Raw genomic sequence first — 23,571 nt, 5'->3', positions numbered from 1 at the left:
ATTATGTTAGCTAACAGGTGCATGGACAGTATGCAACATTGAATAGAACAAACATGATGATCACAAATGGACCCACATTCACCTAGCTGCGTAATTTGTTTCTGTATTACCTAGAATCGCTTCTGTAAAGTAACTAAGATCTGTGTGGCTAGCTTGCTTTTTTCTACCCTCAAGTTACCTGTGTAGCTAGATTTTAAAAGACCCTAAAACCTTGAGTGTGTTTATTCTGTGAAAGTGAGGTTTTGTAAAAAAAAAAAAAAAAAAAGAAAAGTATTAAGGCTAGAAAAAGTAACAGTGGAATAGAATATAGTACTCAGAATACAAATGGGTTACTAAAGAGAATTCCTCCCTTTTTAAGTGGTAATAATTTATTTGTATCACAGTTTACAGTTTGCTAAGATCTCTTTTTGTATAGTTCATTAATTCTCACAGCAACACAACAGGTTGTTATTCACCCTCATCCATGCTGTGAGGATTGAAAATGAATAAAACTGTAATGACTAGTCGGTCATAGAACTTCTGCGGTGAGCCAAAGTCAAGTATACAGGAAGTGATAAAGCCAGAACTGAGCCTAGTTCTTCTTTTTATGTCCTGTACTTTTCCATTTTGCTGTAGATCCCAAGTATTATAAAATAACTGTTACTTGTGGTTACTAATGGATTTAAAATGGATTTTTAATGGATTTAAAAATAGTTTTTGAATTGTAAAAAGTATTTTAAAAATTTCAAACCAGTCTCCAAAAAGTTAGTTTTTGAGTAATATAACTAGATTTTTAAGTTATTTTTTAATGAGTCCATTAACTTTCTTTGCCCTTTACCACCCAATTTCCATGAAGCCACCTCTCTAGTTCTAAGAAATTCCTACCTTTAGATTGATATTAACATCATTTATCTTATGCTTAATGCAAATGCGTTTATGCTTAACTATTTTGTTTATGTAAATAGGAGCTTTATGTACTCTACCAGTGGAAGAATGTCTGTAACCTTCACTTGAGCAAGACACTGACAAAGTCTAGAACCAGCATAAACATAGTGGTGTTGGGTCATTATCAAAGTAGAAAGATTAGTGGCATTCCTTGTTCTAGTTGTCATTTTAATCAGTGAGCTGGAAAGTAATAAAGATGATAATAGTTAATACCTAGGTAGCAATATGTGTAGGGCATAGTTCTATGAGCTTCACTTATATTAATTCATAACTAACCCCATGAAGTGACTACTATTTGTTATTCTCATTTTAAGGAAGCACAGAGAAATGAAGTGACTTCTCAAGGTCCCAGTTAATACAAACCAGGAGCACTTAACAGTTTTGTTGGAGAACCTACAATTAGAGAATGGTGTTAGAACACACAAAGAACTACCAAAGTAAAAGGAAGTGTTTATTTATAAGCCTTTTAATGATTCATGGTGCCTTATAAATGTATGAACAAAATAACATCACTTTAAGGAAGAGAGAGGTGAGTGGGAAATAAGGTGATGAAATAAATAAGATGGAGGTTGGAATAAGAGTACACAAAATGCACATTAGACGCTTGATGCAGGCAGCCCAAAAATCTGTTCTTTGAAGTTCCTGAGGAGGCAACTTGAGAGGAGCACAATCAATGTGCCCATAAAGTTAAACTAATGATTTGAATCAAAACAGACAAAGGAAAACCTGTCATGTATCTTTTGGAGAAGAGACTATATGATGAATAGTATCTTTGTAATAAAAGTGATGAGTTTCATAGGAACATTTCTTGTAACTTCCCTGAAGCCCATTTTAATAGAAGAAAATTCTAATGGGTGGTGCTATCAGTATTGCTGGATCCGTATTCTAGACACTGATAAGCTGGCTGAATTTAGAGGAAGATATGAGAAGAGTAGATGCCCTGTGTGTCTTGACAGTTCTCCATAGCTGAGCTTTTGAAAGATAGTGAGTGAGCAGCCACTTCTCCCTGTCAAGAGGTCATTCTTCAGCCAGTAATGAGAAGATACCTACTCTTTGTTTTCCATTTATTGCCGAGATACATCATTCTCAAATGCTTGAGTGCCTGCTGGGTGCCCGAGGAAATTGAGGCCTTGGGGAAACAGTAGTGACCAGATATCAGATGCATGTTCAGTCACTAGCCTTGTCCCCACATAGCTTTATAGCCTAATAGTGGAAATGGTCAATTAAAACCGTTCCAACAGCCTGTATATTTGGATGGGGAAAACTGAGGGTTCCATTGAACTGTGCCCTGGATTTAGGGACCAAGGAACACTTAGCAGAGGAAATAGTATCCAATTTGATACCTGAAAAATGGCTGGCCCTGGAACTCGCAAGGGCAGGGTTCCGATCACCAAACTAGTGAGCTAACCACTTTTCTTTTTAAAGAATATTCCGGTCAGTGGGTAAGTGAGTAGGGGCTCATTTTGGCTTATTTATTAAAATGAGAACTTGATAATTATCACATATACCTATGTAAAAGGTTTATAAAATGGATTCTCTTACTCCATTTTTAAGTCTGGTTACTAAAGGACCAGTGATAACCCTTACGTGTGGTCAAGGGGATAGTTTGTTAATAAATAATTGTCAGATTTATCGAGGGCCCACTATGTACCAGGCACTGTTTTTAAGCACTTGGAGTATACCAGAGAGCAAAACAAAGATCTGTGCCCTTCTGGAACTTAGATCTTTTTTTTTTTTTTTTAGTGTTACAAGTGAGGAGATGGAGTTCAAGGATCAATAAGAATTAGCCCTGGGGAGGAAGCTTGGAATATACATGGGGAATAGCATAGGCAAATGTTGAGAGGATGTGCTGGATATCTTAGGAAAAGTGAGGAGCTCATATAGGACTGGAACTTGAGTAGAAGATCATCACATTTTAGAGACCGAAAGGGAGTACATAAACAATACTGCATTTATTCAATTAAATATATATTAAGTACCCACTAAATGCTGATCCCTCATCCAGGTGCCAGGGATATACAGTGAATAAAGAAAGATAAAGTTCCTCCATTCTTAATTACTTTCAGGGGGTAAATGAGAATTATTAGGAATTAGCATATCAATTGTATTGACATAACTACAATACTTGGATTATTTATTCTTCTTTTAAGTAAATTAAATATGCCCAATTGCCCTTTTTGTAGTATTTTTCTTAGCACATACTTTTTTTTAAAAAATATTTTATTTATTGAATTGACAGACACAGCGAGAGAGGGAACACAAGCAGGGGTAGTGGGAGAGGGAGAAGCAGGCTTCTCACCAAGCAGGGAGCCCGACGCGGGGCTCTTTCCCAGACCCAAGCTGAAGGCAGACCTTCAAGACTGAGCCACCCAGGTGCCCCATTAGCACATACTTTTAAAAATAAATAACCGTTTTAGGGGCGCCTGGGTGGCTCAGTCGTTAAGCGTCTGCCTTCGGCTCAGGTCATGATCCCAGAGTCCTGGGATCGAGCCCCGCATCGGGCTCCCTGCTTGGCGGGAAGCCTGCTTCTCCCTCTCCCACTCCCCCTGCTTGTGTTCCCTCTCTCGCTGTATCTCTCTCTGTCAAATAAATAAATAAAATCTTAAAAAACAAATAAATAAATAAATAACTGTTTTATTTCTGCCTAAATTAAGGCAAATTTTAAATTAAGGTAAATTTATGTTTTGAATTTTCATAATGTTGAATGCATGTAATAGCCTTTAAATACCTTCCAAAGTATGAATAATTTTTGCCTTGTCTGTCACTTTAAATGATTAATTGTTAATTCATTCTGCAAGTGTGTATTGAGTGCCTGTTATGTTCCAAGAACTATAAAAGTTCTGGGTATACAGCAGTGAAAGAAATCCTTGTCTTCTTATAACTCACAAAGTAAATTATGTATTAGGTGATAAGTGCTAAACAGGAAAATAAAGTGGAAGTTGGGGAGGATTGTATAGGGCCTTGGGGCCATTATAAGGACTGGACTTTTAGTGAGATGGGAAACCATTGGGCTGTTTTATACAGAAGAGTGACACGATCTGACATTGGGGTTTTTTTTAAAGATTTTATTTATTTGAGAGAGTGAGCATGAGCCAGGGGATGGGGGTGGGGGGACAAAGGGAGAGGGAGAAGCAGACTCCCTGCTGAGCAGGGAGCCCAACTGGGTCTCAATGCCAGGACCCTGAGATCATGACCTGAGCGGAGGCAGGTGCTTAACCAACTGAGCCACCCAGGCTCCCCAGATCTGACAAATTTTAAAAGGATTACTGCTATAGCTTCTCTGTCGAGTATAGAGAAGGCATGGGTGAAGGACGGAGAGTGGTTAGACTTAAAATTATCCAGGTGAGAGTTGATGGTCACTTGAATCACATTAGAAGAATGGAGATGGTTGGATTCTGGGTGTTTATGTAAGGTAGAGCCAGGCAACCTGCTGATGGCTTGGGTGTTGGAGGTGAGAGTGTAAGATCACGGATGATTCCAAGGTTTTTGGCCTGAGCAGCTGAAAGATTTGGAGTTGCCAACAACTGAAATAGGGAAACCTGGGAGGGAAGCAGTCAGGAGGGGTGACGAAGATAAGAATTGAATTTTGGGGAGTAAAGTTTGAGCTGTCCATTAAACATCCAAGTAGAGATGTTGAGTATAGTAGTTTGGAGTTCAGGGCAGAAGTCCAGGCTTGAAATATAAATTTGGGAGTCATCAGTGTTGATGAAGAAGAGAAGAGGACCATGAACTGAATCTGAGGCATTGCAAAGTCATCCTGTCAGGGAGATAAAAATGAGCCAGCAAAGAGACTGAAAAAGAGGAGCCAATGAAGTGGGAAAACCTGGAGAAGGGGGATCCTGGAAGCCAAGTGAAGGAGGGGGGAGTGACCAACAGGGTCATATGTTGGAGTTGGGCAAGAAAGGTAAGTTCTAAGGTTAGATTTAGCAATATGGACGACTACATACCCCAACAAAAGTTTTATCAATGGAATGGTTGGGACAGAAGCCTGATTTAAATGGGTTTAAGAGAAAATCAGGGAAGAAAATTTGGAGATGGTAAATATAAATAACTATAGAGGCCTTCTGCTATACAGAGGGTCAAAGAAAGTGAGGAAACCTCTAGGAGTGTTGTGGGAGTTAGATTTAGGATGAGAAGAATTACAGCATGGTTTGTATGGTGATGGAAATGATCCAATAAAGAGGGAAATATTGATGTAGGGAAGGACTGCTGAAGAAATGCCCAGGAGTCGTCAGGAAGAGGTAGGGTCTGGTACACAAAGTGAATGAGCTAATCTTGGAGCTTAGGTGGTTCATCTATAGTACTAGGTGGAAGGCAGAGGATGTCGTGGGCAGATGTGGTGCAGAGGGCTGATGATAGTTTTTTCTGATTGCATATCATAAGGCTCATCTGAGAGAGAGGAGGTGTTGGAAATTTGAGAAGAGGGGAGGGTGTGAGAGTTGCCCAGAACAGTGGGAGAGACTATGTACCGGGAGTTGTGCTAATTCAGACTGCTAGAACAAAATATCATAGACGAAGTGGTTTAAACAACTTATTTCTAACAGTTCCAGAGACTGAGAAGTCCAAGATGAGAGTGCTGGCGTGATCAGGGCTGGCTTCCTGGCTTGCAGATGGCCACCTTCTCGCTGTATCCTCATGTGACACAGGACGAGAGAGAGCATGCCCTTGGCCCTAATCCTGTCGTGGGGGCCCTACCCTCATGACCTCATCTAAACATAATTACCTCCCAAAGACTCCATCTCCCAATGCAATTCCATTGGGAATTAGGGCTTCAACATATTTTGGGAGGACAGTCTGTCCATAACAGGAATGTGGTATGCTTCCCAGGCACCATGAAGGGCCCACCTGAGATTTCTGGTGATGAATTTAAATTAAAGAGAGCCATCGGGCATTGTGTTTGTGTATGTTTGTCTAGTCGAGTTTAGCTCTCCGGGCCTAGGCATGCTTAGCAGACAGTTGAGTTTAACTAGGACTGATATTTTTCCAGGTGACCATGATGAGGGGAGGGAGGAAAGGAAGAGTGATTATGTGATGACTGACCATAATTTAAGCTGGCCAAGGAGGGACATAAGGACACAAAGATCAGTTGACAACATGGTAGATCAGTGCTTTGTAGGCCCTAGGCGGGGTGGAAGAATTTTTGGATTCAGGGTACCAGAGGGAATGAACTAGGAGATAGAAGGTGCTTGAAATTGAAAGGTATGGAGAGGTTGCAGGTATTAGTAATGACAGATCTGAGGTATGACTGTGCAGTTGGAAGTTGAGATAGGCTGGAGAACAAAATCACTGGAAGAGAGGAATTCAGAGTAATGTGAGATATTCATTAGTGTGATTATTTCAACAAATAGGGATTTTGTTTTTCATGTGTCATTACTTGAAGTTTAAAGGGAAGTAGGGTTAGGGGCAAAAAAGGAAGGATCCAAGCAACCCATACAATGCTTGATTACATTTTTTTTCTGTACCTTAATATCCTAATGCTAATAACCTAACCCAGTATTACAGGTCCCTGTCATGAGCATTCTCATAGCTGGCCTTTCTTTTTTCTTCATGTTCTATATTAACATTGATTTTTTTTTAATGCAATAATTGTTGATTCTTCAGCATTGAATACATTCTTGGATGATCCTGAATTTGCTGATATTGTGTTGAAAGCAGAGCAAGCAATAGAATTTGGAGTTTTTCCAGAAAGAATCTCTCAAGGTTCAAGTGGAAGTTACTTTGTGAAGGATCCTAAGAGGGTGAGAATTTCACAGATCTGTAGTATACATAACAGAAATTTTGGAAAACACTAATTTGAATGTGAAATCACTGTGAGGTTCTGAAGATATTTTCCTAATAAATCTGATTGCACCCTTTTCAAAAATAAAGATCAGGTTTTTATTTTTAACTAAAGCACTCTACTATTTAGAAATAAAGCTCTTCATTTTAAGTCATAGTTTGCTGTCCTACTATTTTAATACTTGGTTTCAAGCATTTATGGAATACTCATATTCAGCAAAGGATTTGTTGAGTTTATATTCATAAGTCCTTACTTTACAGTAACTATATTAGCCAACCAAAGTAGAAATTTAAACTTTCAAAACATATTTAATGTCTTTTCCAGATCTTTTTCAAAGGCTTATTTTGCCCTAGGAGTATTTTTTCCTGCATTATGCCAGAGGAGCCTGGGCAGTCTGAAGATTGAAAGCATTGGAATGTGACATAGTGAAATGAACCAAAGTATAATTCTAGGGCGGAAGAGAGAAGTTGATATGGGACTTTGTTCCACTTAGTCTAGAATTTTTCAGAAATCTATATTATTATCTCTGAAAGCTTTCTGAATGTTACATAGCCAGCAGTTCTTTTTTCAGGAGTAAAAAAGATTATGATTTCATCCTAATATTTTTTGCAAGTATCAAAGATATATTTTAAAAAACAAAGTCTTTTTTGAGTTTTAAATGTATATGTAGGTAATGTCAATCTATCAGCCTAATTCCAAGTATGATTTTGTAATTTGTTCTTGTTGACTTTTTTACTAGTGACTTAGACTTTATTACATTATATAGCAATTATATACTTAAAATTTTAAATCTTGTCTAAGGATACTTCACCCTCTAAATTTAATATGAATATATTTTATCAGACCAGTAATAAAGATTATAGACTTTAGACATCCATGAGCAATTTTTTTAAGAGGAGAGAATTTATTTAAAATTGATTCATAAAAAAAATGGAGAATGATTAGGGTAGGAGAGTCTCACAGCATAGATGTTCACATATAGCTATCATTACCTTTGTATTTTAGAGACTACTTTTCATCATTGGATTTATTAAATCATTTAACAAATGCTTGAACTCCTACTGTGTACCAGGCACTGTTCTGAGTACTTGGGATACAGCCCTAACAAGGAAAGTCTCTGTCCTTTAGAATGTACATCTAATGAGAAAGTAGATGATAAACAAATAAACATATAATTTTGATATTTAATAAATAATGAATAATAACATCATTTGACCTAGAGCAGTGGGTTTTCAAACATTGTAAATCAGTGTAACCCTTTCATAACTTGGAAGTCCAGTAACAAAACAGATGAAGTCAGAGTTGATCTAGTTAAGTGGCATGGGGTCTTAGAGCCCTCTCTCATCTCCACTCTCACCTTTCCTAGTGTTTTTCAGAGCACAGTTTGAAAACTACTAGCCCAAAGGATTATTGATTTTAAATTGTTGGATGAGAATGAATATAAAAATATAATTAAAACTGAACCTCTTAATATGTAAGGGTAATGCCCAAATCTGGTGGGAAGAAATACAAAAAGATTTCTCAAAATGCATTTTATGGATTATTGTCTCTCTATATTAAAAATCTAACAAAAATTCTACTTTTTTATATAGAAAATTATTGGTGTGTTTAAACCCAAATCAGAAGAGCCTTATGGCCAACTGAATCCGAAATGGACCAAATATGTTCATAAGGTCTGCTGCCCTTGCTGCTTTGGTAGAGGCTGCCTGCTTCCTAATCAGGGATACCTTTCTGAAGCTGGCGCCTCCCTTGTGGATGAAAAGCTTCATCTGGGCATTGTACCTAAAACAAAGGTAAAGGAGAAACTGTTTTTAATTATGTACTTCTAATTTATAGTCTACTTCTCTGTGAACACTTTAGTAATATTTCTAACGACAGAGCCTAAAGTTGAGCCCTTGTTTTGGTAATCCAGAGTCATGAGTAACTAATAAATTGATTCTAGTGGAGATCCACAAAGTGTTCCAAGGGGAATAATATCCCTTGCTCATACAAGCTTCGATGGTGCTGACAAGAGGGAAAAAAACAAACATTTAGAGAGCAGAAAAATATCGAGGTTCTAGATACTCTCTTGAAGGTAGAGATAACTAATGCGCTCAAAAGACTATTTTTTTTCTTTTTAGGCTTTATAAATTTTTACTTGAAGACTTCCTCAGAATATTCGTTCCTAATTCTACATCTCTGGACGATTACTTCTTGCTTCCACTGGCCAGTTTTAGGCTGTCCCTTCCAGAAATATATGCCATTTAACTGAGTTTGCAAAATCCCTAAGCCTTTCTATTTTAGATTCTCTGAGACATTTAGTATAGGGTTAAACTCTGCTAATTTACAGTTTTAGAGTACATTTCATGTAGTATATGAGTAGAAATACTATAATGCAAATTCTGATAACCATTTTTCTAAAACTGTATGTTTCCAGGTGGTTTGGCTTGTCAGTGAGACATTTAACTACAGTGCAATTGACCGTGCAAAATCTAGAGGCAAAAAGTATGCTTTAGAGAAAGTGCCAAAAGTAGGTAGAAAATTCCATCGGATAGGACTCCCTCCTAAGGTAAATTACTGTGCTAAGTTTTATTTTGGGGGGCAATTCAGCATGTATTACCTGAGCACTGTGTGTTGTAGGCGCAGATATAATAGTAAATAAAATGGGTTTTTCATACTCAAAGAGCTTATAGTGAATAAGCCATCTCAGTGCAATATGGTAAAGCTGTTAGGATGGTTAAATGCAGGAAGGTCGGAGATTTTGGGTTGTCTAACTCGGTTTGGATGGCTAAGGAGTGTTTCCAAGAGGAGTTTGCACCTAGGGCTTTTTAAAGTAAAGGCTAAACGCACAGGTCAAGAACCAGACCTGGGTTTCCCTCCCAGCCTCTCTACCAGTTAGCTCGGAGACCTTGAGCAAGTCCCCTACTCTCTAAGCCCTAGGCTCTATAAAACAGGGGTGAGAAAAACTACCTCCTGGGGCTGTGAGATTAAATGAAGAAATTCATGTCAAGTCCTTGGTATGGTACCCGGCACACAGTGTAGTAAGTGGTAGTAATTATGTTACTGGCTACATACTAGATTTTATTCTTACCACTTTTAAATAAACCTCAGGAATGATTAGCAGCTAGCTAAGCAAGAGTGGGGAGGATTAATGGGAAAGCATTCTAGAAAAACTTGAGGCTTTTTTTTTTGTTTTAATATATTTGTGATTTTCTTTTGTGGTTGCAATGCATTTGTCTAGATAAAAGAATTTGAATAAAAATTCATGGCTAACATAAATTGTTTTTAAAATTGTACTCCAGGTAAGCAGGAAGTTTGAAAATTTTTACAAGGCCTGTTATTCCTTGGATATGCTGAAATTAAGTGTGACTAAAGAAGGGTATTATTATTTCCATATTCATGACTACTAGGACTTAATTATAAGTGCTTTAAAGAAAACCTTTTAGAAATAGTTAAAATCTCATGCCAACAAGAAGAACATAGTATTAAGATAAGAACTAGATTTTCTTTGTGGTAGTTTGTATTTATGAGACCAACTAGGTGACCTGTATGTCCTGTGCTGTACATACATGCATGTAGTAATTTTAGTGACAGAAATGCATTTTAAAATGGACATATTTTCAAGGAGAGGATTTTCTTAAAAACCACTCTAGAGTTTATGATTGATTGATTAGTTATTTAAAATTTATGACAGGATCTGTAATCTGCAAAGGCAAAGAATGCATTCTTTTTTAAAATAAGGCTATATTCTGTATTTTATGTTGTAAAGAAAAAATCCTGAAGTATTTCTTCAGTAAGATAAAATTGCACTGTTATTAAATGACCAGGAGAGGTGTACTATTTGGTTTCCATAATTAAAGTCATTTTAATGAATATTTTTAGAAAACAGCTTTCTGAGTTGAGATTATCACCTTGAGAGGCATTTTCTTTTTTAATTATCCTAAAATAGTCTCTGTGCTCCTCAAAAGCCTAGGGTTGAACATTTTTAATTTGCTATGTATTCTTTGTGTGATTATTTAAAATTAGTGTATAAAAATGGTTTTGATAAATGTGGCTTATCTAAATTAGTGTTAACTCTTTTGTTTTTCTTACCATGTTTATATAGCATATTTTATGATGATACTACTGAGAAATTGAAAAAGTAATCCCTTTTTTCTTGTACTTTCTTTTCTAACTATAGTTCTTAAAATTATAGATTGGTTCCTTTCAGTTATTTGTTGAAGGTTACAAGGAGGCTGAATATTGGCTTAGGAAATTTGAAGCTGACCCTTTGCCTGAGAATATTAGAAAAGAATTTCAGTCACAATTTGAAAGATTAGTTATTTTGGATTACATCATCAGAAATACAGGTATTGAAGTTCTCTTATTCGTTCACTCAAATCTTGTTAGCTTGCAAACTGTATTCAACTCTATTTTATTTTATTTTATTTATTTATTTGAGAGAGAGAAAGAGCAAAGCAGGGGAAAGGGCAGAGGGAGAGGGAGAAGCACACTCTCCCCCGCTGAGCAGGGAGCCTGATTCTGGGCCGGATCCCAGGACACTTGAGATCATGACCTGAGCTGAAGGCAGCCGCCCAACTGACTAAGCCACCCAGATGTCCCCGTATTCAACTCTTGATGCAGAAGTCTTGAGGCTACTTTTTCTCTACCTGCCTTGGAAAACAGAGATGTAGTACTAACTCCCCTGGGCAAAAAGTTAATCCTGTACTGGAGATCCTAAATCCTAGCAGGCTCCTGCCCCCGTGATAGAGGTCAGTTTCTGTCCCTACCGGGGGATTTCTGGGCAGTAGGACAAAGCCAGAAACGTTATCTGTGTAATATGAATAATTAAAACTTGATTGTGTAAATTACTTTAGATGCTTATTTTGATGTTAGGGAACTGTTGGTATAGTCTATAAATACATTATACTCTTAATTTTTTCTGTTCTAGAAGGGAGCAATGATGTAGAAAATCTGAAACAGTGGTTCCCAAATGTGGTTCCCTGGACAGACTGGGTCAGCATTATATGGGGACTTGTTACATTTACATCTTCTCAGATGTAAATGTACAATGCACCCCAGCCCTACTAAAGCAGAAACTCTGCAAAGGGCGGCCACCAGTCTGTTTTAACATGTCCTCCAGATAATTCTGATGCACTCTGAAGTTTGAGAACCCCTGGCTCAAAATGCTTGCTCATTTATATTGGTTTCTGAAAAAGCATTATTATACTTTTCCAGAGTTACCTTTTTAATTAATATGGTCCTGGATTAATGTTAAAATTGATGTAGAGACTAGAGAACTTCTATATAGACATTAGGTGAGAATCTACCCAGAAATTTGCCTGGCAATAGAGGTAGATGTTTTTTCTTCCTAAGATGAAGAGAAGTTATCCTTGATTTTAACAAACTTGATTTAATAGTTCTTTTTTTTTTTTTTTAAGATTTATTTATTTATTTGAGAGAGAGAGAGAGCAGGCACTGAGCAGGGGAGAGGAGCAGAGGGAGAGGGAGAAGCAGATTCTCCACTGAGCTGAGAGCCCAATGTGGGGCTCAATCCCAGGGCCCTGAGATCATGACCTGAGCAGAAGGCAGACACTTAACCGACTGAGCCACCCAGGCACCCTGATTTGATAGTTCTTGATAATAATTATACATACCTCACAAAGTGGTTGTAAGGATTAAATGAATTAGTGCATGTTAAGTACTTACAACAATGCCTGGCACAGAGTAAACTCTCAAAAAGTGCTAGCTAACATTTGTAAGTATTTTTTAGTTTGTATGTGTTAAATTAGAGCTTTTTTTTTTTTTTTTTTTTTTTAAAGATTTTTTTTATTTATTTGAGACAGAGAGAATGAGATACAGAGAGCATGAGGGAGGAGGGTCAGAGGGAGAAGCAGACCCCCTGCCGAGCAGGGAGCCCGATGCGGGACTCGATCCCGGGACTCCAGGATCATGACCTGAGCCGAAGGCAGTCGCTTAACCAACTGAGCCACCCAGGCGCCCAAATTAGAGCTTTTAATATGTAAACATAGGCCACAGATAACCAGTCATGGTCTTAAAAATCAAAAGGCGACTAGATTATTCCTTTTTCTGTTAAGCTCTGATACCCATAAAAAATGAAGTAACAGATTTGTTTTGTCTTGAAAGACAGGGGAAATGATAATTGGTTAATCAAATATGAAAAGCAGAAACAGGGAAAGGAAATTAAGGTAAGGAAATTTCAAAATTATACACATACACACACAATCAATTTCTGTAAAAGATTCCTTAAATTTTATGTTATTCTTCATTTCCTTCACTTAGATCCTTGATTTTATCTCCTTTTTCCGTTTTTCTCATCTTCTTTTCTTCCTCTGTTTACATTGCATTTTTTAAATTCTATTTTTCTAAATCTCTATGTAGCTTTTATGTTGTATTTTTTTAAAACTTTTTTTTAGAACTTGTGAAATTTGTTGTAGAACCACTAGATTTATTTTGCCTTTATGTAATAAAAATAAAGGCTTCTGGTATTTTTGGTCAGCATGTTTATATTTTAGTAATTCGCTTCTTTCTGAGTCTTAAGACTACTCAATAATGCGGATGAATCTCAAAATCCTGCTGAGTGAAAGAAGCTACACACAAAGGGAACACACTGTCTGATTCCACTTATATAAAAATCTAGAAACTGCAAACTAATCCCTGGTGACAGAAGGCAGACCATGGTTGCCTGCAGGTGGGTCAGAGGGAGGGAGGGACTGCAAAGGACACCAGGAAACTTTTGGTGAAGGTTTCACATCTGCAAATGCTTATCAAATTGAATACTTTAATATGTGAAGTTTATTGTGTGTAAATTATACCTCAGTGACATTGTAAATAGAAAAAAAAGAAATGGCAATTGTAGCAGAAATGGGTTTAAAATACACACATAAATATACACATTCAAAATAGTATCTAAATATATTTTATTGGTATATCTTAAGCAATTAGATTTTACTGAAAACTTCATTCTTTTAAGTATTTTGTGCATTTTCATTGAGGTCAGATATTTGATATAAACTAAAAGAAACAAACCAGACATATATCAAACAGACCTTCATACTAATACTTTTAATTTTATCTTTTTCACCTTTTGTTTTTATGTTGGCCACTTAATAATGGCAGCCATCTATCTTTACATACCCCTTAACATGAAAACCCTCTTGCTCTCAAGGTCTTTGTTTCAGCTATGGAAAAATGTAGAAGTTAGGAATGGCCTACATTCTGTCATGAATAGCATCTTGAGATTCCTTCTACTGGACCTTATTATATTTGGTCTTTGGGTAATTTTATTTAGAAACATTTTGTATTTGGACTAATTAATTCTAGGGGACCCTAGGAAAGACTAAATTTTTAATAAGGTAGCTTTGTTAAGTTCTCTTAAAAATATCAGTATTTTGCAAATGTCATACATTTAAGCAGTGCATATAGCAGTAAATTACGTGGAACAACATATTGTTAAGTCTTAGCATTTCCAGGTCCTCTTCCCCAAAGAGGAAAAAAAATGAAACCATTACTATCTAAATTTATAATAACAAATTAAAAAAAAAACAGTGATTATGAAATTCTTACTGATTTATAAGACAGTTTCTTCCTTTTGAGGGTAAAAATTTATATTTTCTGGCAACCTATTTTTTATTTTTATAGGCTCTTCAAATAAAATGTCTTTAAACCTTAGTAATTTTTAAAAATTTATTTAATACTTGATCTTTTGGAAATATTCAAATTTTTTATCAGCAGACCATTTTTTTCTTCTTTAGGAAACGCAATGGATTGATAATAAAGAATCACTTATTAAAATAGCTGCAATTGATAATGGTCTGGCATTTCCTTTTAAGCATCCTGATGAATGGAGAACATGTGAGTATTTAGAACCACCTATAGATTCTGTAATTACCCTTTTCCAGAATAAGAAGGGAACAAAAATTACAGATATCAAAAAAGGAAAAGAAAACCTGGGTGAAGGATAACCATTGATTAGGGCTCTGGTCTAGAGTCTGGGGATGCAGAAATGTGTATTGCGTGGGTCTTGCCATGTATTGTTTGCTTAGCTTTGAATGACTGGGTCTGGTTTTGGTTTTTTGGCTTGTGTTAGTCTTGTAGAATAAGTTTTTAAATATTAACAAATTGGGAATCATCTATTTTAATATTTGGGTAGAATTTAACTTTAATGTGTTGGGTAGTATTCACTTAAAAAACAGTTTAGACTTACCTACCCCCTTCCGAGTGAGTCGTGTTTTATCTACCTTTTCAGTCTCCTGTGGTTACTGGTCTGGTTTGCTACATCTTCTTGAGCTAATTTTTGACATTTTTATTTTGCTTAAAATTGTTCATGACATCTTGAGATCTAGATTTATGGGTACAAAGTTTTTTATAGAATTGTCTTATAATTAAAAAAAAAATCCCCTGTATGTATATTAAGTATTTAGGTGTGAAAGGAAATGGTATCTAATTTGCCTTAAAATATTTAGGGGGAGGGAAAACAGGGATAGGTGAAACACGTTTTGTAAAAATTTGGGAATAGTTAGATTATTCAAAATATAAGAGTTCATTGTACTAGTTTTTAAATTTTTTTATATTTCTGAAATAGATGTAATATATTTTTAAAATAATCTCTTTATCGAGGCACCTGGGTGGCTCAGTTGATTTAAGCATTCAACTCTTGACCTGAGCTCAGGTTTTGATCTCAGGGTCGTGAGTTTGAGTCCTGCATTGGGCTCCACGCTGGGTGTGGAGCTTACTTTAAAAAATAAGTAAAAAATAAATAATCTCTGTATCTATGACTGTGCCTTTTTAAATTCCTACTGTTTATTAGTGGGCTTTTTTTTTTTTTTTATCATTAGGCTTGCCACAGACTTTTAAAGCATTGGCCTTTTTACACTTTTTTATTTTCTATTTTTTTTTTTAAGATAATTGGCCTTTTTTTTTTTTTTTTTTAATTTTATTATGTTATGTTAGTCACCATACAATACATCATTAGTTTTTGATGTAGTGATCCACGATTCATTGTTTTCGTATAATTGGCCTTGTATTGATCAGGTTTTCATTTTGTTTGCTTTTTCTCTTTCATTGATTTGTGTTTTCCATTGTTATTCTTTTCTTCTGTTGTGTTCATCCTATTTTGCTTGCCTATATATTTTTCTGTAGGTATCCTTTTGGCTAAGCCATAGATTAGATAGGGGCTGCTCTGTTGTTCTGCTCTGCATATTCATACTATGGGACTTACCCTTTGGTGGGAGTAACTTAGGAAGATTTTGTTTGGTTTTAGATTTTCTATGTCAATTGATTTAAAAAAAAAAGAATCGCCCATTGTCATTTTCAAGTTTTTTTGCTTTGTGATCTGTGAATGCAGCTGCGTGAATTCTCTTTGAAATTTGTTAGTAATTCCTTTATAATCTTATAGATGGCCAGTTTGAAGGCACTTGAAAAGAATGTGTTTGGACACAAAGTTCTGCATCTGTCTATTAATTAAAGTTTGTTAGTTGTTAGTCAAATCATAATTTTTTTGATCTGTTAATTTTTGAGAGAGTTGAAGTTCACTGTGATTGATTCTGGCAATTTCTTACTGCATTTCTATACGTTTTTTGTTGTGTATTCACATACATAAAGGCTCAGCATTTTATCTTGCTGGTGGCTTGTTCTTTTATTAGTGTGAAATATATCCCACTTTATCCCTCAGTGTTTTTTACTTTTCTTATTTTATCTGTTGTTACATTGCTACACCTTATTTCTTTTTATTAGCATTTACCTGGTATTATTCTATACTTTTATTTTTTACTTCCATCATTTTGTTTTAAGTATATGACTTATAAACAACACTTAACTGGATATTTTTTTTACTCAATCTGAGATTCTTTTAATAGGTATACTCAACTCTAGTTAAAGTCTCAATAAATTACTGATGTGTTTGAACTTTTCCTGCCATCTTGTTTTTTTTCTATCGACCATAAATTCCAGTTGTTCTTTTTTCCTTTCCTGTCTTTTGTTGAACTGACTTAAGATGTCTTTGTTTCATTGTTTTTTTTTCCTCTAATAGTTTGGAATTTATATGCAAATCGTATTTTAAAAGTGTTAAGTTTAAGGTGCCTACAATACATCTGGGAAATTTTGCCAAGTATGCAGTTGAGAATTAAGGATCTGGAACTTAAATAAGGAATTGATATTGAGGATATAGTTTTTAAATTGTCACCGTGGTAGTGGAAGCTGTGGTGGTGGTTACTGCCCAGGGAGGTCATGGTGAACAAATACCATCACTAGGACAATATGAGATACACAAATACTCAGTAAATGTTTCATGAATGCTTAGCAAATGAAGGAGAGAAAGGGGGAATGGTGGCATTGAAGACGAGAGGAAAAGCCAGCAAACAAGAGAAGTGGCTTAAAAGATAGAAGGTACACTTTGAGAGAGTAGTATTTCCAAAGCCACACAGAGAATTTTACAGAGGGAGATGATCAAGAACAGTACTACTTGATAAGTAGCATGAGAACAAATGGGCCTTTGGAGAGACTCTTATGAAATGACTGGTGGTCTTAGGGGAGAGAGGTTTTTTGTTTGTTTTGTTTTTTATTTAAGGAAAGAGTGCACTTGAGCAGGGGAGGGGCAGAGGGAAAGGGAAAGCCGACTCTGCGCTGAGTGCAGAGCCTGATGCATGGCTTAATCCCACAACCCTGAGGTCATGACCTGCGCTGAAATCACGAGTCAGATGCTCAACCAACTAAGCCACCCAGGTGCCCCTAAATGAGAGAGTTTGAATGGTGATAATAGAAATTGAGGGATAGGGATTGGAAGTAAAAGCAGGCTTGGAATAGGGCTTTTATGTGATTGGTCAGGGAAAAGGAAATTGGATATAGCTTCAGGGAGATGTGGGCCAGAGGAATGGACAGTGTACTTCCCACAGTGTACAAGGATATAGTAAAAGAGAAGTAAGAAGGAATGACTGTAGATATAGATTTTTTTCCTTAGGGCTTTCTAAGTGGTAGGAGCCATCAAAGCTGGAGGTCATCATCATATGAACCCACAGTGGTTTTGTGGTTGATCATATTGTTACAAGCCTTACACTTTCTTGCAGGAATCTGAATATGCACCCTCTCTAGAAGATTCTACTGCTTTACAAATCTTTCTAATCCTAGAACTGCATATATTTAACGGTCTTCTTAGGAGAAAACTAGAATTAGCCTGGAGTAATGGATCTTTGATCCCTTAAAGCCACTTACCTCTTTACCTACTAATGACTTAAAATTTTGGAACATCATATGTTTACGTGCGTATGCAAGTGGTCAATTCCTGATGATTTGTGAGTAAGAGGGCAGGGAAACGTCAGCCATGGTATTTGATCTGGGGCTGTGAATAAATTATAGGTGTCCCGTAATTTCCAAACTCAGGAACCAGAGATTCAGATATATTTTTGATGTAGGGCTGTTTGAGATAGACTCATTATTGAAATTCTTACCCTTTACTATTTAAAACTCAGGAACCTAATTAATTAGTTCCAGTAATACCTTCCTGTGCTTTACCATCTACACTTGATCTTAGCCAAAAGGCTAAGAAGTGATTGTGCTTTACCGTCTAAATTAACCAACCAAACTTGGAATCAGGATGATCATTCTCTGATAACTTCTTTCTCTCTCTCTCTCTTTTGTTAGATCCATTTCACTGGGCTTGGCTTCCTCAAGCAAAAGTTCCTTTTTCTGAAGAAATAAGAAACTTAATTCTACCATATATTTCTGACATGAACTTTGTGCAAGATTTATGTGAAGACCTTCATGAACTTTTTAAGGTAAATTTTTAGTTAATTGCGGAAAATGAAATAAATCTCAGAGGAGATTTTCTTAATAGAGCTAATTTGCAATTTACTGCTTCTGGTATCACTACTTGCAGTAGAACCTGACTTAAAAAGGAATTAACAGTTTTACCTTACAGGAGCATAAATTTGTGAAGTTACACTGATTATGAGTGTTCTCTGACGTGAGGTTGTATTAAAACTTGACAAGTTGTTTTCTTCAAAAGTTGATTTTTTACAGAAGTACCCTATAATTTATAATAAATGCTTGGTGAGCTGCTAAGATTGAATCCTCTCAAAAAAGCCTAAACCCATTGGCTGGAAGGTCATTTTAAATCCTTTTGGAACCAGTTGGAGTATAAATAAACTATTCTTGTCATTCTAGAGGCATCCAAAAATAAATCAAGGAAAAATACTCTTTAAACATTATTTTATCTTTTAGGAAGGCTTCAAAATGGCCTTATGTGCTAAGTTGAAGAGTACATTTCTTTTCAAATATTTGTTTCAAAGATCTTGATTTTTGGAATTATAATAATGTGGGGTTTTTTTCTGTTCCATGAAAGACCGACAGAAGATTTAACAAAGCCACTTTTGAAAGTCAGATGTCTGTGATGAGGGGTCAGGTAAGTTAACCTTTTTATATGATCTTGTTCATTAAGAAAAAAATCTCTTTGAAACAGTTGTTAACTTTTTTCTCCATGGTGACCCAAAGAGGCAGTTCTTTTATGCTGAACCAAAATAGCTCATGTGATTAAAAATGAAGTGGATTTCAGTAGCGGCTTTCCTTGTGTTCTAAATTAGATATTTTTTTACCTTTTTGTTTATTGTTTGTTAGCCAGTTTCCCCTCCTGTGAATTCTTTGTCCTCATTTTGATAACTGTTTTCCCGAGTGTTACTATATTTTTCCTCCTCAAATCTACTTGCTTGGATGTTTCAATACCAAGTTCCGTTGCCTGTTGATTGTCTTTCTCATAGAATGTGTTTGGCCTTTCCTGGAGCAGTCAGTGAATCATCACATCACCAAGGTTGAGCACTGATTGAGGCATAAAAGTACTGATTGTAACTCAGTCCTGTCACTCCTTACCTCCTTTACTTAGGGATATAAGGTGTTAGGTCTGCTGGTGTGGACCTGTAGGCTGGCTGACCTACCGATAATGTCTGGTCCTTCCACTCTATTAGTAGTATTTAGATTCCAAAAGGAAGACTTGACATGAAAATAAATTAATGTAAATAATTTTGTAAATATTGTAAACAAATAAATTTACTATAAACATTGTCTTTTAGTGACTTACTAATTAACGTTTTCTTCCTAAAGTACGCATTTAATTTAAGGTAGCTGTTTGCTGCATGCATACCTGGGGCAAAGAAGTCTAGTTTTTGTACTAATTATTACATTATATAATTTTAACAAATATATATAATTAAATTAGAAAATCATTCATTCACCAAACATTTATTGACAGAACTAGTGCCAGAAAGTGTTCTAGTGATTGAAATAAAACCATGAGCAAAACCCAGTTCCTTCTTTCCTGGAGCATGTGCTGTGATGACAAGGCCAGGAGTCAGGGAAAAGAGATGGATTATTACTTCATACACCTCTCTGTGCTCCATTGTATGTATGCAGTCCTTTCCTGGAATCATAAGTTTTAAATAGTAAGCGAAATGGCTGGAGAAGTAGGCTATAGCCAGATCTTGGAGGCTGTAAGTGCCAGAATACAGATTCCACGTGGAAGGGATTAGAGCCATGAGAGACTACCATTCAGAAATGTTGTGTGATGAGACAATATTTCTAGAGAGGACACCTCCTGGATTGCTTTTGTGAACTCCCTGAACTTCTGCTAAATTCTGTTTATATGTGCATTTTAGGGTGGGGGACAGGCAATAGGATTTATATGTCAGCAAAAGGAGTCTGTAACCCAAAGATTAAGGATTACTGCAAAAGGTGAGGCTGGACAGTGAGGTGTAGATTTGCTCAGCAGAAGAGGAGGCTGAAGCCAGGGAGCCTTGCAGGGAGGGGTTCAGTGAGTGAGGTAATTCAGGCAGGTATGAAGGGCTCAAGTGATTGGTGGTTATAATTATGTTGAAGAGTGTTACCATCCCAAACTATAGTTGAGCTAAGTTTTCTGGCATAGATAATTATCCCCTAAGTTGACCCTTTCGATTGAAACAAAATTGATTTATCAGTATGTTCCATCTTCAAGAATTCTCTTATCCCTAAAGATATATCTTAGGAATTCTTTTTAAGGAAAAGCTGTAAATAATTGTGTCAGCTTTAATTATAGATTAAAGCCAGTACCTGAGGAATTTAAATATAAATTTTAAAATGCTTGTCTGACAAGATATGGGGGCATTCCAGTTCTGAGGTCTGTCGCAAAGCTAGACCAGAGGCTACCTGCTATTTTAAGTTTATTTATTCATGTCCTATCTCATTCACAAATGAGTTAAGGTATTACACAAATGTGTATAATATGTAAAAATGATAAGCTCAAGATCTGGGGAAAGAAAAAGATAAAATGATACCTTGGCTATATGTTTTAATTTGATTTTGTTTTGGTTTTTTAAAATTTTAATTTGGTTTTGTCTTTCTGATAGCCAAAAAGAATAAGGTACCCTGACCATGTACATGATTATATGTATATAGCTTTTTGGTTTTAGCTGTTTTTTTAAAAAAAGTTTGTTTGAAAAGTTAGATAGTATTTTATGTCCTAAAGTAAATCAGTGTTTTGAAACAGAAGCCTAACAAACAAAAACAAATAACAGCAACCTATGTTCCCAGCAACAAAATCATTATTCAGCCGGTTCCTTAAATAAGTCAAAATACTTATTTTATTTCTATTGTTTATAATTTTCTTTAAACCTCTTTGCCCTCCAGTTTTCCACTTAACTTCAGATTTGTGCTTTGGTACAACCAAATCTTTTGCCCTAGTTTATGGTAAGTTTTTAGTTTTGCACACATAATCAGTGACATGTTCTAATTCTTCTCATAAAGATGTGGACTGGAACTAAGAACTTATATGAAGGCTTTTTTTTTTTTTTTTAAGACTGGGACTGGTAATGTTTATTAAAGTTAAAGATTTTGAATGTTACTTTAAATACAGTAGGTCATGGAGCACCTGGGTGGTTCAGTCGGTTAAGCCGCTGCCTTCGGCTTGGGTCATGGTCCCAGGGTCCTGGGATCGAGCCCCGCATCAGGCTCCCTGCTCGGCGGGGAGCCTGCTTCTCCCTCTCCCTCTGCCTGCCTCTCTGCCTACTTGTTCTCTCTCTCTCTCTGTCAAATAAATAAATAAAATCTTAAAAAAAAATACAGTAGGTCATGATCAGGGTCAGTAAGATCGTTCATTTTGTTTTATTATTTTTTATGTTTCAAGTTTTTATTTAAATTCTAGTTAGTTAATATGTAGTGCAATATTAGTTTCAGAAATAGAGTGTGGTGATTCATCACTGACAGACAACACCCAGTGCTCGTCACAAGTGTGCACCTTCATACCCATCACCCATCTAGCCCATTCCCCACCCACGTCCCTCCATCAACCCTCAGTTTGTTCTCTGTCGTTAAGAGTCTAAGGTCATTCATTTTGTGTTCTATCTCTGCCGGGCATATTACTATTACTGTGCCTGTTGGGAACACTGGACTTCGGGACATATTTATGTGAAATGTATTTTACATGTGGTCTGAAAAAATGGCAGAAATAATAAATAAAACTGCCCTAGGAATACACAGTGAACACCTATTCAGTGACTTTTAAACCAGAAGCTCATTTGCAGATTCAGTAATAATTGATGTTGAAGAAAAGAAAACGAACACTTGAGTAGCTCCTGAGTACTTTACCCCTGTGATGTTTGGTATCACTTATCCTTACAGCAGCTCTCCATAGTTCTCTGCGTTTTATGTGGAGGAAACTTGACTCAACGGGGTTAAGTAACATGTTAAGTCTGTAAAATAAGGAGCTCTTCGTCTGGCACATCAGCTGCATTTAGCCTCTGCCTGCGACCCTTCCCATGTCTTCTCTGGATTTAATGATCTTGTAAGTGGTATCCTGACCTCTTCTCCTGTCTTTCACAGTAGTCCAGAACCATCTCTCTAAAAGCACATCTGATCACGTCTCCTGTGACTTACGACTCCATGACTCCTGGGTGTGCATTGGTTCCAGTGCCGACTTAGAGCACAGGCCACGGGACCTTTGGCACTCTTCCTGCATCCATCCCATGCACCTGCCTTATCTCTGGGCAGTGGTGGCTTCCCCTAAGCCTGGCCACTCCTAGCCATCCTTCCCTCCCGTTTCCCATTTCCCAGTGGCGCCCTCATGTGCCTTCTTACCACTCCTCAGTTGCCTTTTCTTCTTCCTCTGGAGGACGGTTTTCCTTCAAGCTCCAGCCCTATCTTCCTAGGCTCAGAGTTCTGTTTTCTGCAGCACTCCCTGGAAATACACTGGTGTCAGCCTTGACTCAAAAATCCGATGTTAAAACAGCATGTTGGGCATATTACTATTGCTTACTATCACTTAAAATCAACCAGAAAATAGGTGTGGTTTTACATAGTGCAGTAGTTCTTATACCCACTAAAATTTGAGGACCAGTGAACCAGTCTAAAGGAGAGCAAAGTCTGTATGTGGAAGTCTGTGAGTTTATATCATCTGCCTTTGGCCTAACCATCACATCCCTACCCAGTTCTCAAATGTGGCATCGATGGAGACTAGAGTGTTTCTCCTTGCCTGCAGTGCTTAGTCTATTTCTAAAAATAGTCTTCTCTGATTTAAATATATAATAATATATTTGTTCTTTCAGAAATGAAAAAATGGGTGATATCTAGGGGAGGGCATCAGATTTTAAGTCAGGGCATAGGTCCACTGTTGTTAAAGTGTTCATTGCTTTTTATTCTAGTTATTTGTTCATATGGCTGTTTGTTTCTAGAATGTGTGTACTTTAAGGGCTCATATGGGTTTTTTTCTCCTGTTCAGTCTTCTCTCTGCCCCAACACAGTGCATGCACCATAGATGTTTCTTTAATAAGTAAATCCAACATCATCAAGTGTCTTCTCAACTTTCAAAGAAACATTAATATTTAGGATAGTTTTAGGATTGAGTAATTTTTGCTATTATATATTTAAAAATTGTT

The 23,571-nt window shown here is 36.5% G+C and overlaps 1 protein-coding gene and 1 pseudogene across 3 annotated transcripts in view; one reads left to right on the top strand and one right to left on the bottom strand.

Moving 5' to 3' along the window:
* The window catches only part of PI4K2B (phosphatidylinositol 4-kinase type 2 beta), a 29,723-nt gene that overhangs the window by 1,688 nt on the left and 4,464 nt on the right, over positions 1-23,571 (top strand). For 2 of the 3 annotated variants that reach the window (XM_021679411.1, XR_002479777.1), the window contains exons 2-9: positions 6,526-6,662; positions 8,296-8,496; positions 9,120-9,251; positions 10,878-11,031; positions 12,809-12,870; positions 14,437-14,536; positions 18,320-18,453; positions 19,020-19,079. In XM_021679411.1, coding sequence (XP_021535086.1) covers positions 6,526-6,662; positions 8,296-8,496; positions 9,120-9,251; positions 10,878-11,031; positions 12,809-12,870; positions 14,437-14,536; positions 18,320-18,453; positions 19,020-19,079 — 980 coding nt within the window. The remainder of the gene's footprint in view (positions 1-6,525; positions 6,663-8,295; positions 8,497-9,119; positions 9,252-10,877; positions 11,032-12,808; positions 12,871-14,436; positions 14,537-18,319; positions 18,454-19,019; positions 19,080-23,571) is intronic. The other variant, XM_021679412.1, reaches the window with a different exon arrangement.
* LOC123324270 lies at positions 18,082-18,229 on the bottom strand (annotated as a pseudogene).

Source organism: Neomonachus schauinslandi, chromosome 2 (assembly GCF_002201575.2).
Source record: "Neomonachus schauinslandi chromosome 2, ASM220157v2, whole genome shotgun sequence".
Classification (NCBI taxonomy): domain Eukaryota; kingdom Metazoa; phylum Chordata; class Mammalia; order Carnivora; family Phocidae; genus Neomonachus; species Neomonachus schauinslandi.
The sequence above is the reverse complement of the archived record's forward strand: the minus strand, read 5'-3'. Positions and strand labels throughout refer to the sequence as shown.